The sequence below is a fragment of the Streptopelia decaocto genome (assembly GCF_964273445.1).
Source record: "Streptopelia decaocto genome assembly, chromosome: 2".
Lineage (NCBI taxonomy): Eukaryota > Metazoa > Chordata > Aves > Columbiformes > Columbidae > Streptopelia > Streptopelia decaocto.
In genome coordinates, this window is record NC_138655.1 from 15,181,031 (window position 1) to 15,197,660 (window position 16,630).

At 41.5% G+C, this 16,630-nt stretch overlaps 1 protein-coding gene across 3 annotated transcripts in view; it reads left to right on the plus strand.

Annotated features, from left to right (window-relative positions):
* The window catches only part of SAMD12 (sterile alpha motif domain containing 12), a 167,107-nt gene that overhangs the window by 14,256 nt on the left and 136,221 nt on the right, over nt 1-16,630 (plus strand). For all 3 annotated transcript variants that reach the window (XM_082043937.1, XM_082043939.1, XM_082043938.1), the window contains exon 2: nt 5,756-5,934. In XM_082043937.1, the coding sequence (XP_081900063.1) occupies nt 5,756-5,934 (179 nt within the window). The remainder of the gene's footprint in view (nt 1-5,755; nt 5,935-16,630) is intronic.

Below are 16,630 nucleotides of genomic sequence, written 5' to 3' on the forward strand. Positions count from 1 at the left end.
CAGCAGAGAGCACAGAGGGAGCGACTGATCATAGATTTGATCTGCTAAGCCTTGAGCCTACAGATGGAGAGACAAAGACTTTCCATCTGTCCATGCGAAACTTTGGATATATCAAGGCTGTGTTTTGAAGAACGTCCTCAGGCGTTTCTTGAGATGGGATTCACAGGGTAGCCTCTAGTGAAATGCAAGGTCTGTCCCCAGATGCCAGTAGCTTTCGATGGCTCTTGGTGACTCTTGTGTACCATCGGGCGTGCTCAGACAAGCTGTCTCTTGGCTGTCGGCCGCCTGGGAGGTGGCCAGGGGAGCGCAGCGTTCCCGGTGCCCGGCGAGCTCTGCCTTGGAACCGCACCCGGTGCCGCAAGGGATCCGCCTGGGCACACAGCTCGGCTCACACGCCTCCTGCGGGGCAACAAATTCTCTTGCTCTGTCTACGTGGAAAGGACTCGGGTTTGTGTTCTAGCATGTGGAAAAAATACACTGTGTATCGCATTAATTTTGTTCCCTCCCTAGTTTTTTAGGACAGACATGGCCACTTCTCTGTTTTGGGTGCTCTACTTACTATTACTTGCAGGGTTTACGACTCACTTAACTTGGCAGACCTCAGCTGTCTTTTCTTTAAAATTCTGGAAAATTGGATATTTTCCATAGATTCCGCTCTGCCATTGAGCTAGGAGTACAAGAGCACTTAAGTACCTTTGTTTTAAATAATAGTTTGTTTCATAAATGTAATCTGTGTTATTGTGTCTGCAAGTACCACTCCCTGTGTGCATGCTGCTGTGCAGTCGGAGCTGTACAGAGCATCCACTTTCCCTCCCCAAAAGAAAACAAGTTCCCACCAGAGAAAGCTTTCAATCCAAGTTAAATGACAATTGTTGGGAAGCATGTAGAGAGACACAGCATTAATCAACTGTTAGGTGGGGTTTTCAGCAGGAAGAGGAGAATTTAAGTGCTCTGAAACTGGATGAAGAGTTGTATTATTGTATATGTGTGATATATGAATAATGAGATTGTATTGATGAATATTGGAAGAGGTTCTGTTTCAAAATCTAATGATGCTGCTGATACTTAGTGGCATCAGGCTGCTACTATTAGCTGATTTGGAGGTAGGGTTTGGTGTCCTGATGGACTTCTAAAGTCTGGGGATGATGAAGTAGATTGGTAGAGTGAAGAGGTGCTGAGACAGTTGGGATATTGTCAAAGCAGCAGTGTGGGAAAGTGGTCTGAAGGCAGAGGGTGGGGTGAGCTGTCATTAGCTAATACCAGCGTAATGAGCAGTAAGGGCCTGGACAAGTGTTTTGGAAAAAAAATACTTTGTAGGTAGAATATTTTCCAGATGAATGCCATTAAGTCCTGAAAGAGATTTAGGAAGAGTCAGCTAAGAGTGTCAGAGCAGTCAGGTTGTGATAAAGTTGGTGATTCATTATTCTTTTATAAGAGCTGCTTAGGCTCAGTTCCACAGGGTGTTAAGCCTGGGTTGTCTCAGCACCCCAGCCCCTTTAGTTTTGCATAGTTAATCGTGAGTTTAGAGCTGGTCTTATCTAGCTAAAATTATATAGGGTACTGATTTAAGAAGATAATATGTTGTTATTGACCAGGCCTTGACCTCTCTCCCCACTTTTAACAAATCTCAAAAGGGTACAATTATGGTTTTTATTGACATTTAAAAGGAGGCAAGAGCTCCACCTCTGCCACAGAGATGGAAAAAATTATTTCTGTGTGGTAACAGGAAATAACAGACCCATGCAAGCAAATATTAATTCCTTCTTACCCTCTGCATAGCTGAAAGTTGGAGGCAGCACTAGGGGAAAAACAGTAGAGCTGGCTACCTGGAGATGGCTCATGGCAAAGAGAGCTTAGCTTTGACAAGTGGCTGAGATATTTGTCCTCACCTCTGCTTTTTTCCCTCGGACCCTTCAGTTTGCCATCTCCCCATGCTGAGGCTCTTGTTCTAGATGAGTCTTCCTGAAGGAACAGATTCAGTCCAGGTGTATGGTAAGCCAAGACTATGATGGGGGTGAAAGAGAGAGATGAACTCTTTCCTTCTCCCTCTACCCCTAGGAAATAAAACCAGTTGTCTCCCCCACTCCTCTAATATCAGCAACTTTGGAAAAGTCTTTCCTGGGGCAGCCTGTGTTTCTTTCAACCAGTGATGTCTTTCCAATAAAAAGGTAATGGGCATCTATGTAATCGCTAACAGCCTCTCCGATTTTTTTTCTCTCTTGTATCCTGAAGGATCCCAATATAAAGCATTGTTGAAACAGCACTAACATTCATTACTCGTGAAAGAATGATGGACTAAGAGTCAAGCAGCATCTTGCCATGTGATTTATTTCTTTTTTAAGCTATCCAGGTGAGGCTTATGCTACCATGTCATCAGAAATCTGGATTATTTGCTCCCTGTAATGCGTGGTAAATCAGTGCAGTAACCCAGAAGGCGCTCCCTGTCCATCCCCTACCATCTTCCTCCCTAATCTGTATTGTTTGGAGGCCCTGGGAAGGGAGGAGCTGCAATCCCGAGGAAGGTTGCTGCTGGTGGTGTTCTTCAGGCAGCACTAAGTCCCACTGTGCTTTGTGAATTCCCTCTAGGGAGCACTGGAAGGGGGTGGACAGCCAAAAACTGCCTGTTTCTGGGTGCTGCTGAGGTATGTTAGTGTTTCAAAGGTGTATGCAGGAGTCTTCCTGGTCAGCTAGGCAAGATCCTTGCAGAAGAAAATTGGAGGGACTTTTATGGACCCCATTCCCTACCAATTGTCATTCATTGCTAATTTCCAGGCCCTGCTGGAGCAGGATGTGTTGGGAGTACTTTTACAGGTTGTTTAGGATATCTCCCATGTTTTGTCAAGGAGGAATTTGGTTACTAACAGAACAATTTCTGTCATCACTGGGCTGTGAAAAAGTCTGTCTTGGTGGATCACATCCATCTTTTCTGTGGTCTGGAGGATAAGCAAATTAGTCATTAGCAATTACTTGTTTCTTTCAGGTAGGTAAATATCATCTAGAGGAGATAGATGACAGGTGGATATGATGTAGGACAGAGAGAATTCTTTTGAGATCTTAAAACACACTATTGTAAATGTAAACCACAAATTAATATCTTTTTGAAACCTCTATGGGAGCTTAAAAGGCCCAAAGACTCCCTTCATCATAACAGCTTGGCAGGTTCTGGATACCTCCCCATAACGGCCACACAGCCAGAGGAGGTGAAGCCTGTTAGCTCCACTGCAGAAGTAAAAAGGATTTTGCATTTCCTCTGACACACAAAAAGGACCTGCAAGGGGAAAAATCAAGCAGCGGCTGTGTTCAGGTTCATTTCCATTGTATTGTAGCCGTGACAAAAGCCAAATCTAGGAAGGGTAAGGTGTGGGGTGTACCTAGAAATAAAGGTCTCAAAAGTTAGGAAATACCTCTGCTAAAATTATTACGGTTTAAGCATTTATGTTTTGGATTGACTCAGTGTGACGGGGAACACCAGTAGGAGGAAAGGAGGGACTTGAAGACAGTTATCTATTTTTCCCTCCTTACCAGTGAGAGGTGGTGCCAGAACGATGGGATTTGGTTTTGCGTTGCCTTCAGCAACCTACAGAATTGATTCAAACTCGGGAAGAAGGGGACTTGCAAGAAGAGCTGCAGCTGGACTTAGGGAAGAGCTCTGCAGAGTTGGTTTGGAAAATGGGGCTCTGTAGCAGCTCTATAGGTATCAGGAAGAAACTGCAGATGCCTGCCCTAGTAGGGCTACAGAGCCACACAGGCTGCTGCAGACCCATTTTCCTTATGTGTTTTTTTTTCCCTGTTCAAATTTAAAAAAAAAAAAAAGTTTTTGAGAAATTGCTGCCTTGAAAGGGAAACTCAGGAGTTCCTAAAAAAACTTTCAGAGGGTTTTCAGTGCTTTTAAAGCAAACCCACAACTCCCCATGCAAGGCCTAAGCAAATGGAGGATCCCTTTTGAGAAGAGAGTTTTAGCTGGAAATCCTTTTCCCGTGATGGTCCCTGGGATAGCCAGTAGAAATCCTGCCTCACTTCAGAAGCTCTGCATCGGTCACCTCTCCTGTTCCCTTCACCAGGGGAGGTCTCTGCAGGGCTCAGCTCTGGACATCCCATGGTCTAGTGATTCCTACTCCTCTTCCTCTCAGGCTGTCTCCTAAAGAATTGACTATTCGGAGGGGCATCCCTCCGTCTTTTACATACTGGTAAAAGAAGTCCAGGACTAATCCCCTACAGCTACTCACAGTGAGACTGAAATTTAGTTGCCTTTGTGTTTTTAGTTTCATTTACTGTTTTTCTGTGGGCCAGTGATGTATTTTTCTATTCTTCTCCATAAAATGGCTGCAATTTGTAATAAAGCATGTTGCAATTCTTTACTGCTTTCCATCACTCAGTGTTGTTAATGAGTTATCCTTCACAATGTTCCTTTGACTTGAAGATAGGAAATGTTTCTATCCCTAGCTTGCAGATGTAGGTGTTATAGTGCTTGGACAGATCACTTATCTTTTACAAATATCAGGATGTTTTTGAAAAAGGAGAAAAGGCCAACTTTTTGGCCTTCACTTTAGTTCTGCTCCAAGGAATTTCTGTAATTTAGGCTCAAGATTTTCAAGGAAGACCCTGAGATTTCAGATGAATGAATTTTCAAAGGTTCTGCAGTTGAAGGACCCTTCGCCTTCTGCTGCTTCAGCCTGTTTCACGTGAGGCTTTCAAGGGCTGGTCCGTAGCTGGTAGAAACTGTCAGTCCTCCTTCCTTTCCCTGCTCCCCATGCTTTGCTACTAAGCCAAGCAAGAGTAAAAGGGCAGCTTTTATTTTGGCTTTACATTGTATTTTGGGTTTCTATTCAGGGCTGTCAAACATCGCACCACAATATCTGAGCGAAGTTCTTTTGCGTACAGGGAAGTTGGGACCATTAATTATGAGTTGCACTAAAAGTAGCGCAGTTACCCAGGAACACAGATGCACAAATCAGATACTCACGTGAAGGGGAAGTTGCCTCAGGACCTATGCACTTTCAAATTGCTGCACATGCAAAGAGGTTCTTAAGGCTGCTCTCTATGTGATTGCTGGAAGTGTGAAATTTCAGACAGAAAATGATTAAACTGCTGCCATAATTTTAAATGTGCATTTCTGTGGTATGGTTTGCATTAGTTTTATTTGTTCTTCTGGCTGCTTGCCTTATTCTGCTGTCATTACTCCACACTTCATTATATGCTCCTAGAGAGCACATCCCTCTTGCTTGTTAGGATGGTGTAGGTGGTAATTTGCAGTGGTATAAAGTGCTGAAGGAGAGATAATCAGCCGGGTAAGTCATTACTTGGTGCAGAGACCAGCTTGCAGTGCACAGCTTACTTATCCCACATTGTTTAGGAGCTAGAATGTTGTAGTAATTTAAAATGTAATAGAAAAACTTTTAACTTGCTTTCCTAGAAAACAAAAAAAGATACAGCTGAACAATGAATACATGGAGTACATTTCCCTACCCTAGGAGAAGCTGTAAGTTGGGGGTCTTCGATGCTGTAGTGAATCCAGCAGAGCACAGCTCAGCACAGTAGTCTGCAGTAAATAGCCTTTTACAGCACTACATTGCCTCTCACTTTCTTTCTCAAATATCTCACCCTGAATACATGTCAAGCTGCAGACAGTTCTTTTTGCCGTGATCTGACATAGCTCTGGTTACCACGTGGCGCTTCTCAGCACTTATGACAAATGTAAAGTTGAGTTCTTCTTTCCTAAGCAGTGTTTTCTCTTTCTCGTATTTTTTTTTCCCAGCTATCCATTGCAATCTGAATCCAAATGGTATTGATCACCCTGTCCCCACAGAAGGTATTAATCTGCAACTTGAAGGCGAGGGAGTTGAATCGCCCTCTGTTAAGAACACCAGTAATCCAAAAGAGCCCGAGTCGAAAGAGACACCCAAGAAACAACAAGTGGAGCCAGAAATATCTAAGGTAGGTAGGGCTGGGTTTGTATTTATTTTGGTGAGTCTTAAAGAACCCGGGCTTCTTGGAAGTCCTGGCTACTGCTTAAAAAACATTTTTCGTTCTGTTAAAAACATACAAAGCTGCAAAAGTAACAGTCTGAGGAAGTGGATGTAACAGAAGCAAGGTATTGCCGTGGGGTTTTAGCCCACACACATCTTGGACATTACACTATTTTATTCTAGATGAAGATAATTAAAATAATGGAATAACGGAATCTCTCTTTTTCAGGCACTGTGGAGACTTTTCTCCCAAATGACTTGAGTAACAACCAGGATGGGAATAGTTGTGTTTTTCTTGAGTAGTGGTTTTTTTTTTTTGTTTGCTTGTTTATTTTTCATGGGGTAGATAAGGGAAAAGTTCTGTGGATATATGAATATATGGATTTTTATATGGGTGACTGAGTTTATTAAACTATTAACTAATTTTAGGGAAAATACCAGGTCAATTCTTCTGTGTCTGGTATGTCAGTGAGTAAACATACTTCAGAGATGAATTTCTAAAGACAAGTGAAGTGTCTGTTCTCATTTGTAAGCTGCTGTTTCTTGTTTGTGTGCAGCAGACATGACGACCAAGTGCAGATGAATGAATGTGCTCCAGATGCTTGGAGTATTGGATGATAATGTATCATATTAGATATGTTTTTAACTAGAAATAAAAATAAGGTAATGTTAAAAACATAAAATTTGGAGAGATTCTTTAAAAGCCTTATCAGTCTTTTTGACCTTTAAAGGCCTAAACCCGGCATTTAATGAGTGGTTTCTGCAGAGTGGAAAACTGAGTTTTTACTGAATCTGACACATTGGGAATTAATAGAGCAGATAAAATGTTTCATTTTTAAAGGTCCAAAAAAGGCAATGACAATTAATTCAATGACTGAACAAATTAAGAGTGTTTCCTACTGTCATCAGTATAATAAATTTAAGAAATAATATGCATACAGTTGGGATGTATTTCACTTTTTAGAATAAAGTGGCATTAAACATTTTGAGCCTTGTAGCCTTGACAATAAAGGCTTGATATGAATTCTCTGTTCTGATTTTTGACTATAATACCTAGTTTTAAATAAGCACAATTTAAACTCATTTCATTCTGTCCTAAATCACTGAACTAGATCCTGTACAGGTTGGCATTGGTCAAAATCACTGCTATCTGCAGTCCAGTTATCAAGCACGTTGCTGATTTCTCTTGAACCCTTGCAGAACATGTTTGTGCTAATTGCTCTGAATCATCCATTTGGTAACAAGACCGTGACATTTTGGATGGGCTTTGAGAAAAGGCTCAGCTAATATACATCTGTCCAGCTTTTTGCAGACAAAGGCAAGCTAACCCTGCCCATGTTTCAAAATCACCAGATGGAAATCTGCCCCATACTGAAAGCTAAGGAGGTGTGTTGAGCTCAGAGGAGATCTTACAAGCTTGGACATGAAGAAGCTGAATGACACGATGAGGCTTCCGATTGAGAATGGGCTTACGTGTAGCTGACGTGCAACACTGGCAGATTGAGCTTGTCTTTGCTTGCAAGAGACTCATGCTAGTGGAAAATGAGGCTGAAATGTATTGGTGATTTAATGTAATGAAGCCAGTTTCCACTGTCTGAGCTGTACTTGTTGGACTGATGGACTTAAACCCGTTTCCAAGGCTGTCCGTGCTGGAGATGGCCGGGGAGCAGGGAAGCGCAGTGCTCTCAAAGCGCTGAAATCAGCTGCTGCTTTCCTACGTCTGATTGCAGGAGCTTTATTTAGAAAGTTGGGCATGCTTCAGGTTTAAAACCAAAGAAGCCACCAAACAAAACTAAACATTTTGCTTGATGGAATAAGCTTGGCATAATAGTATCAAGCCAATGAAGTGGACTGTTTTTCTGAAAGTGTTGCTGCCTTGTTATTAACTTTGCTTTTTATGTGTGGTATTAACTTGGTGATGTTTTTCGTTTGGATTCATATGTTACAGCCTGAGGTGGCCTGTCTTTTCTGGCTTACTCTGCCTTAAATTTAAAAATTGCATTGTTTTGTCCTCAAAAATGTGAATATGGAGTTGGGTTTGTAACTTGTGTGGCTTTCGGAGTTGAATTAAGCTGTCATTATGAAACTTCATCCATGCAATCGTTTCTGTACAGTGGAAAGATGAGCAGGAATAGAGGAGAGAATTGTAAATAAAACATTGTGGGCAGATCCTTTTGGTTTATATTTGCTTATTGCTCAGTTGTTTTCGAAAAGCTTTCTTTGTGATCTTGTGTATTCAAGTAACATCAACACATACCTATATCCACAGGAATGAGACCTACATTGCACAAAGCAATACAACATCTCGAATGCAATTTAAGGTGCCTTATAGACCATCTTCTGTGCTTTCGGCTTTCTAATTTGTCTTCGTTGACACCAATTCCAGCACTTTAAACCCCTGGCTGCTTTAAGGTTTTGCTGTCCAAAGAAAATCTCCTTTCTAATGAAACGTGTCCTTTTTCTGTTCTTAGCTATGGACTTGCAGAACGGGAGTAACTCATAGGCTATAGACAGATTTAAAGTTCCTTTTTATGCAGCTAATGTGGTGTAAATAGGGGAATGCAAGTGTTTGTTTCTATATTTGGGATGCAGACGGCAGAAACTGTAGCATGAGCGAAGTATTGCTCATTTAGGAGTTCCTGATGAGGATGGAATCTAATTTGTATAGGCTGACTGAGGTAGAATTTTAACAGAAAATGGAACAACGATCTTAGTCTCCCTCAGCTGGTTCCCTAAGGAACCACCTTGTTATAAATGTGAGCAAGTCCAGAAGAGGCCAAGTTTATTAATATCTGACCTGATGTGCAAAAATACTTAGCTTTTTTTGTTTTATATATTTATTTTGAAGTGTATCTGTGTAACAATATACACACTTTCTTGGTCAGTAATTGATTTTTCAGTGTTCATGGTATTAAAAAAATCAGGCAGTTGTGTGGACAATTTTACAGAGCAAAAAATATCATTGGAGAAAGCAAGGATGGGTTTTAATATACATTTTAAAATACATATTTATTCTTTAACATCTTCTACATCTAACCTCCATTGGGTGTGTTTTCTAGAATTCTTATATTTTTTCATTAAAATACTACTTCCGGCTCTTATGTTTAGTCTGTTTAGTTTTATTATCATAGTTATCTCTAGATAAACACAATGAGTCAGGACATTTGGAGTTACAGAGTGGAGTTCTGTTAAAGAAGTTTTACTATACTTTAGAAGCCCTGTACTTCTCTGAGCGTCGGCTTCAACAGAAGGCAGCTTCCCCGGCAAGATTCAGAAAATCGTTTCTTACAGAAGTTATAACTTTCATCAAGGCGTCCCACATGTTGCCCTTGTAAAGCTCTGGTCACTGTGAGCACGAGACCCACATCTGCTCTGTCACTTAATTCAGGGAGTTTTGATTCCTAAGTAAGGTGTGCATATCTGGTGGTAACACTTTGTATCCTTATGTGGCAGCAGAAGTAGCAAATAATAAGGGCTTTTTAATGGCAGCCACTACGGTTAGACTTTTTAAATCTTGTGTTAGCAAGGGCAGGTTTTTATCACAGTATCACAGTATGTTTGGGATTGGAAGGGACCTCAAAAGATCATCTAGTCCAATTCCCCTGCTGGAGCAGGAACGCCTAGGTGAGGTCGCACAGGAACATGTCCAGGCGGGTTTTGAATGTCTCCAGAGAAGGAGACTCCACAACCTCCCTGGGCAGCCTGTTCCAGTATCTGACTTGGAGACATATTAACAGTCCTTTAAAATGTTCATGAAAACTACAAAAAGAAACTGGTAATTGAAGTGAGATTTCTATTTAATCTTGCCTTCTGTTGTTAAGTTCTATATAGGCAACACTAGACTGTACTTTTAGTTATAGTGTAGTTCATGAATTCTTTTGGTTGCTCTTGCTTTCTTAAAAAAATCCAACGCCTTTGCTTTTTTAAAAAATTATATCAAACACTGAAGGGCTGACTGAACTCAGTGACAAGAGGATGAGAATTTATCTTTGCTTACTGGGCTCAGTTCAGGACTGATGGTGGAAGCAGCTCCTCTGGCGTCCCAGGGAGTTCTGCCCTGCTCGGGAAGTATTTGCAGTGTGCGTCAAGTGTGTGATGAAATGTCCAAGCACAAAAGAGAAGGCTTCTGAGTCATAGGGGTGTTATAAAATCTGTCTTAGAAATAGAAAAGTGTTTTGTCAGGTTTGTGTTTGTTTGGTGTTTTTTTTTTTTGTTTTTTTTTTTTTTGTTTTTTTTTTTAATAAAAATGTCCTGGTACTATTCTCTAACAAGATAATAGAAAAGGTACTTTTCTAGAAGAATTCTCCAGGTTTTTAAATCAGTAGCTTCAGCTTCACAGTGTTTATCCTTTTCGGTCAAGCTTATTAAAATAGATGGGATGAGAAACAGTATTTTTCCAAGCAGTGGTCCTGGTGACAGGTATGGTGGAAGATATGCTTTCATCAGCATAGCAGCTTAGGACGCTGAGACCATTTTATTTCCCTCCCCACCTCCCTGCTTTTTTTAATTGCCTTTTTTTTTTTTTTTTTTGTCCAGTTGTTTGAGAAACACTGAGCCAAAGCAATGAGGTTTTACCATTTTACTTTCTCTTCCAATTGTCCCCCTCTGGTGAAACCTCTGGTGGCCACAGGAGGTATGAACAAGAACGCAAACTGGACTGGCTGAAGTTAACACACATTTCACCTGTTGAAGGGAGGGTTCGGGATAACCCCGGCTGGGCTGTTCTGCTCCTCCTGCTTCTGTGTTCAGGCTGCGCAGCTGGTGGGATGGAGATTGAACTGCAGTGTATTGCAGTGGAGGTGCAGGCCCTGGATGGTGAAATGTTCCTTTACTGAACAGAAAGTTTGCTTTTCTTAATGGATTTTTGTGGAGAAGTAGTTAACAGATTACCAGTGTCCACATCAGATCACCACAATGAAAGCCAATAGATATGGTGCGTGTTTTTTTTTTTATAATGATTTTTTTAAAAAATTCTCCCTACGCTTTGACTGTAATAATGACAAAACACCACTTATTGCATCGGGTCTTCTTTATGATTGGCAAAAATAGGTACAGAATCTAAGTGTACAGTTTGTCTGAAGTGGAATTAAAAATATTTGGTAAACGCTAATATCAGATAGTTGAAATAATTACACTTCAGGTCAATGTGCCTTTCTGATGTCTCATTCTATGATTATTAGTGATACACAATAATTAGTGGGCTCACTTCTAAACTGAGGGCTGAAATATTTGATGTGTATGTACCTCTTCCTCTCTCAGCCTGTCATTCGTGGTTGTGACGTCTGGCTGAAGTTTAAAGTTTCAGAACCGTGCAGTGAACGAAGCTTTTATCCTGAGAGGTGACACAGGGCTGCTGGGTGACCCTGGTACGTTTCAGGCAGCTGAGGCTGATGTTTTATCACTCTGGGGTTTTACTGGTGTGAATGAAGTGCTGGAGTAACCCTACCTGTAGTGCGGGATATAGCTGCTTGGTTCAGAATTTACATTGTCATGAGCCAGGAAAACAAGAAACGTCTCTCTCTGTTGCGTCCTGTGAGCCACTTCATCATAGGAGGACAAATGCCTGATTCAGAATCCAAGTGTATTCTTGCTGCAGCATGTTTTTCCCCATTGCTGTGTCATCCATTCTTGTTATAAATAGTGTAAAATGAAGGCTCATATTTTTGCAGCAAGGCTTATACATTCAGCATAAAAGATCTGGCTCCTCCTGTTCATCCTGTTTGCCCTGACTGTGTGCCTGGGGATTCTGAAATTATCTCCTGCCCTCACAGCAGCCACGTGTGAGTGGGAGATCTTGCCTGAATCAGTTTGTTGTGCTCTGCCCAGGACAGTGAGGGCAAAAGAAGGGCAAAGTACCATTATTCATTCCTTCTCCCTCACCCCCCATCACAAGGTGGGATTGTTTTCCTGTTGCTTCTGTTCCTTCTCTCCGTAGGAAATCCAAATAATTAACTCAGACTAATACTTAGCTCTTCAGAGGAGTATAAGCAGAACAGATGAAGCTTACTTACAAAGATCACTATTGATTGACCTTCCAAACTATTTAAATGGATCCTTTATGAAATTCATCTGCACAAGCTCTATCCATGACTTCAGACCATCAGGTGACAACATAAAGTGAAATTCTGTTTGTCAGGCTTTTTACAGTTGGACTTTGACCAAAAAAACCCACAACGATTAAAACATTTTCAGTGGTTGCGCACACGTGGTGTGTGTGTGTGTGCGTGTGTGTGCGTGAAGGACGGCGAGGTGTTTGGGTGCGGGCTGTGACCCCGCGATGCGCTCGGGGCGGCCCAAACCCCAGCCAAGGGCTGGTTTGTGCCGCAGGGAGCGAGCGCAGCCCTCGCACGGGGCAGGCGGGAGCAGATGGTGCCGAAGAGGCAGCTGGGGGAGCATACGGAGGGAAATGTAGTCTGAGCTGGCTCCTGTTGTCCTGTGAAAGCTATCAATGTGAAATTTGTGTTCTTTCTCATTACACCAGTGTAAAAAGGAGCAGTGATTGCGGTATGTATTAACAAACATAAGCAGTAAAAAGCCATGGTAGTACTCTAGAAATAAGTGGGATGTCTGATACTATAGACACAGACAAGTTATTTAAAAGAACTTCTCTTCGGGGAAAAAGAAATATAGATAAAAAGATAGAACTGTTTTTAGAGGAAAAAGCAATTCCATGCAGCGTGTGGATGCATAATGTACTGAGCGTGCCAGTTCTGCCGCTTGCCTCGTTGTGAAGCTGCTCCACAAAGCCATCCAAACCCTCTGCTTTCACTTTGAAGCTACTTTAAGGGCTTCATAGAGGCTGCTTCAAAAATAAAGCAGTATTTTAATGACACAGCTGCATTGATGGGGAAGGAAAAGCACAGAATTGCCCGGTAAAGAATAATAGCGCTGTGATTAGAGGGATTACAAAATGTATTATGGAACCAATTTAGCATTTAAAATGGGGAAGCAGTTTAATGTTCCACTGCTGGCACTACGGGTTCTGCAAATAGTGCATCTCGTCTGAGTTATAACAATAATTTCATTAATCTGCCACATGTGTTTGTTGGACACTTCTGACAAAACTGATTAGCAGTTGCTGTAGGCTTACTTGTAGGGAGAAACGTGGAACCTTTTTCATTTTGAAAAATAATTGCTGAGCAATGGGAGTGAAATGTGTCACGATCACACAAGGGATGTGGGACTGTAGTAGCCGTGATAATATCTGAAGGGCATTGCTTGTGTTATCAACCTGTTGAGCTTTCCCCCGGTGCAGAGATGCGTTAGGGAGGGAAGGGATTTCATGAGGAGAGTTTGGGAAGGGGTGGCCTGGGGCAGGGTGGTGCCTTCCCTCAGGTTCTGTGGGTGGAATTGAGCTTGCTGATGAGTGCAACTTAAATGAAGCATCTGCATGTGAGCTGGGTGTCTAAACTGTTGCTACATTTGGTGGAGATCCAGTCGGCATGGTTGGAGGAGCGCAGATCTGCAGCGAGCACTGCTCAGCTGAGTCTGTCTATGCTTTGAGGACTGCATTGGTACTTGAGGTTAGGTGTTTGGATCTCCAACTCAGTTCTGTCCTCTGCCTTACTAACTGGCCTCTGCGTTTGATATTGAAATGGCTGTTAATGTCTGATGGAGGTGAAACCTTGTGTTAAGAGACCGTATTTCAGAAGCTGCATTTACCTCAAAAATCATACTTTAAACACTTGAGATAGACAAGTCCCATCTATTAATATATGGCTATGTTCAAGATGATCATCTGGCAAGCAAATACTGCTTAGTCTGAAAAAAACCCTCTATTCTTTGGATTGAAAATGATTGGAGTGTGTGTGTTTCATTTTTCTCATTGCTCTTAATTAGTCTTGGACTTCAGAAGCCTGTTGTTCTTCACTAGAAGTCAAGTTCTTGCACTGTGGCTTAGTTTTTTCAGCTACAGAAGAATGATGATAATTAGGACTAGTTAAAACTAGGAAGTATTTGGCGGATGAGGACTAGAGTGTGCATGGTGTTTGCCTCTGAGGGCTATCTCTTGTCCCATTTGGGGTCTCTGAAATCAAGGAGGCTTTTCAGTGTGCTTTCATTTCACACTTTGCAAATACTGCCTCTTTTTAGCTGTTTCCGAATGTGGACTTCAGTCAGAAGTGTTTGTGTTTCATCTCTATTCCACAGTCAGCTGCAGATTACTGTGTAGCTGATGTGCCACTGCAGGGAGCAGGGAAACATCTCCCAAATGTTAAAGCAGACGTTTTCTATGATGCTGTGTATTATCAGAGGGGAAAGCAGAAAGAAAGAAGAATGTTGTGTTCAATCAGAGACAATTCTTCCCTTTCCCTCTTTAAGTTTTTTGACCAACTGATTTGTAAGTAGCGTGGGGTTTCCTTGGCTGTGATGCCATTAAGTGGAATTTCAATATAGTGATTCAGCCTGGGGATGGCTTTAAGTGCCTGTGTCCCACTTCTGGTACTTCTGTGCTTCTAGTTATGTTGATAGGGTGGTTTTATATTGTTGTTAATCACTCTGTGCATTTGCAGGATTAGTTCAAAACTAAGAATGATATCCAAATATGACACTCTTAAACTAAAAGCAGTGTAAGTTTGCAATGGGAGAGCAGAGGGAGGAAGCAGTACAGCAGTATGTTTCTTTGAATTTGAGGTGTCAATGTTCATGTTCAGCTGAGGCCTTCAGCACGTGGAAAAGACAAATCCTACTGGTGGTAGTGGCATCAAACATCACAAGTAATTTCCCTTTAAGAGATTAGGGAATGTGGATCAAATTCCTTCAACAAATCTATAGTTTAAAAAAGAGGAGAGAGATAACCTCTTGTTTTTAGGCTATTTGCTTATTTTACCTTTTGAACTGTCATGCAAATTTGTGTTTTCCTATTCTCTAAGTATACCAGCTGTCCTTTGTGGTCTGCCAGCCCTGTGAGACCCTACAGATGGACACATTGCCATCTTCTGCCCACCAATTCGGTCTTGTCTTCACCTGCCAAACTGATCTCACTATCCCCAGACCCTGTATCTTTTTATGTAGCCCGTAAAGGAGAGAAAAGAATTCACTAGAGTCAGCGTTAGACTGATGTAGTATTCAATTTGCTTTGCAAACTGTTGCCTGACACGGGAGATGCTGATCCTGGTCCAGGCGGTGCAGTGCTGCTGAAGCCTGCCCATGCCTCATTCAGATGGAACAACCAGCAGAGTCTGCTTAGGGCTTCCCACCAGTCTGACTGCGAGTGCGCGGTTGGAGAAGCTCAACGTGTGTTTCAGGAGGCAGCTGTGTCCCTCTTCTGTCCCACAGCAGCTCACAGCTGTGACCCTTCTCCTTGCACCCTCAAAAAGTGCAGCAGTAGAAGCAGCTGGAGCAGCAGCCTGGGCTGTTGGGCAGAAGGAGCAAAGCCGGTGTTTTGGCTTATAGGAAGCTGTTAAATTGGCCATTTCTTCAACATAAACATCGCATTTCCTGCCTACCTGGAGGTCACCACACAGCTGGTCTGGAGCATCTGTTCTTCCATCTCCCTGACCTCCTAGATCCTCACCCAGATTGTAGTTATTACTGGTAGGGGCTGTTTGTAGAAGAGGTACTTGGTAGAATGAATATTTCTAATTTTACCCTTGTCTAGGAAGGAATATTGTGATGATGCATCAAGCTGCACTTCTAGGGTTAAATGTGTCCTTGACATGCATATCTAAAAATAGAAAAACTTCAGCTCTCGACAAGGTAGAGCTACAGCATATCTCGAGGCCTTTTTTCTGTCCTTAACGTAGAGGATCTCATAAGTGGATATTATGTTCTGCCTATTTTCTTTTCTTCTCTAATGTTTGTAAGTGCATCCATCAACTACTGATGACTTTGCTGACCTAGACGCCATCTACTTTTCTTGCCTTTTTTCCTTGCTTTAAACAAAAGCATGACAATATAGTCTGTATCTAATGGTTTTAGAACTGCTATTAATTCATCTTTCATTCAAGGCTGATTGCTTTCAATCTTAGCAGTACACTTTAGATCGTGAAGGATTTTGTAAATGTATTTTCATTATGAAAAGGTAGATGCGACGGAACTTCAGCATACCTACGCCAGTAATACAGTCTTTTATCTAAATAAGGCTTCTGTATAGGTTTGAAGATGTATTTTTAAATAATCAATATCCCTGCCGCTTGAACAGAAAAGCTTTTTCTGGAGATAAAGACTATCACAATCGTATGTTCTACTTCAGATATAAGACTGTCTCAAACTTACTTTTTTTGGTGACTCAGAATTTATGCCTTTTTTTCAGGTTTGTCCTAAAGAACAAATATCTTTATTGTCAACATTTCAGCATTAGATGGTGATTTGTGAAGTTGATGAGGAAAACTGAACATGTTATTCCATGTACTAAGCTTTCCTGAAACCTTTATTGTTGACTGCAGAAGAAGAATTTGAAGTGCTTGTTAATGTTCATGCTTATTAAACTGTCACTACTGTTTATTTTTTCTGTAGGGAAGGCTACTTTATGGCTTGCAAACTATAGTTAATTGTCCATAGTAACCAGCAGCAGATTATTTCAGAAAAGTTTTTTTGCCTGAATAATTATCAGGTTTGTTTTCCATAGCTGTTGTTTCATGTTCCCTTACTCGCTGTTGAAACAATTTAGTATTGGAAGGGTTTTGTTTTTAAAAGTATTTTTTAAGGGGACAAAAAATAAAGAA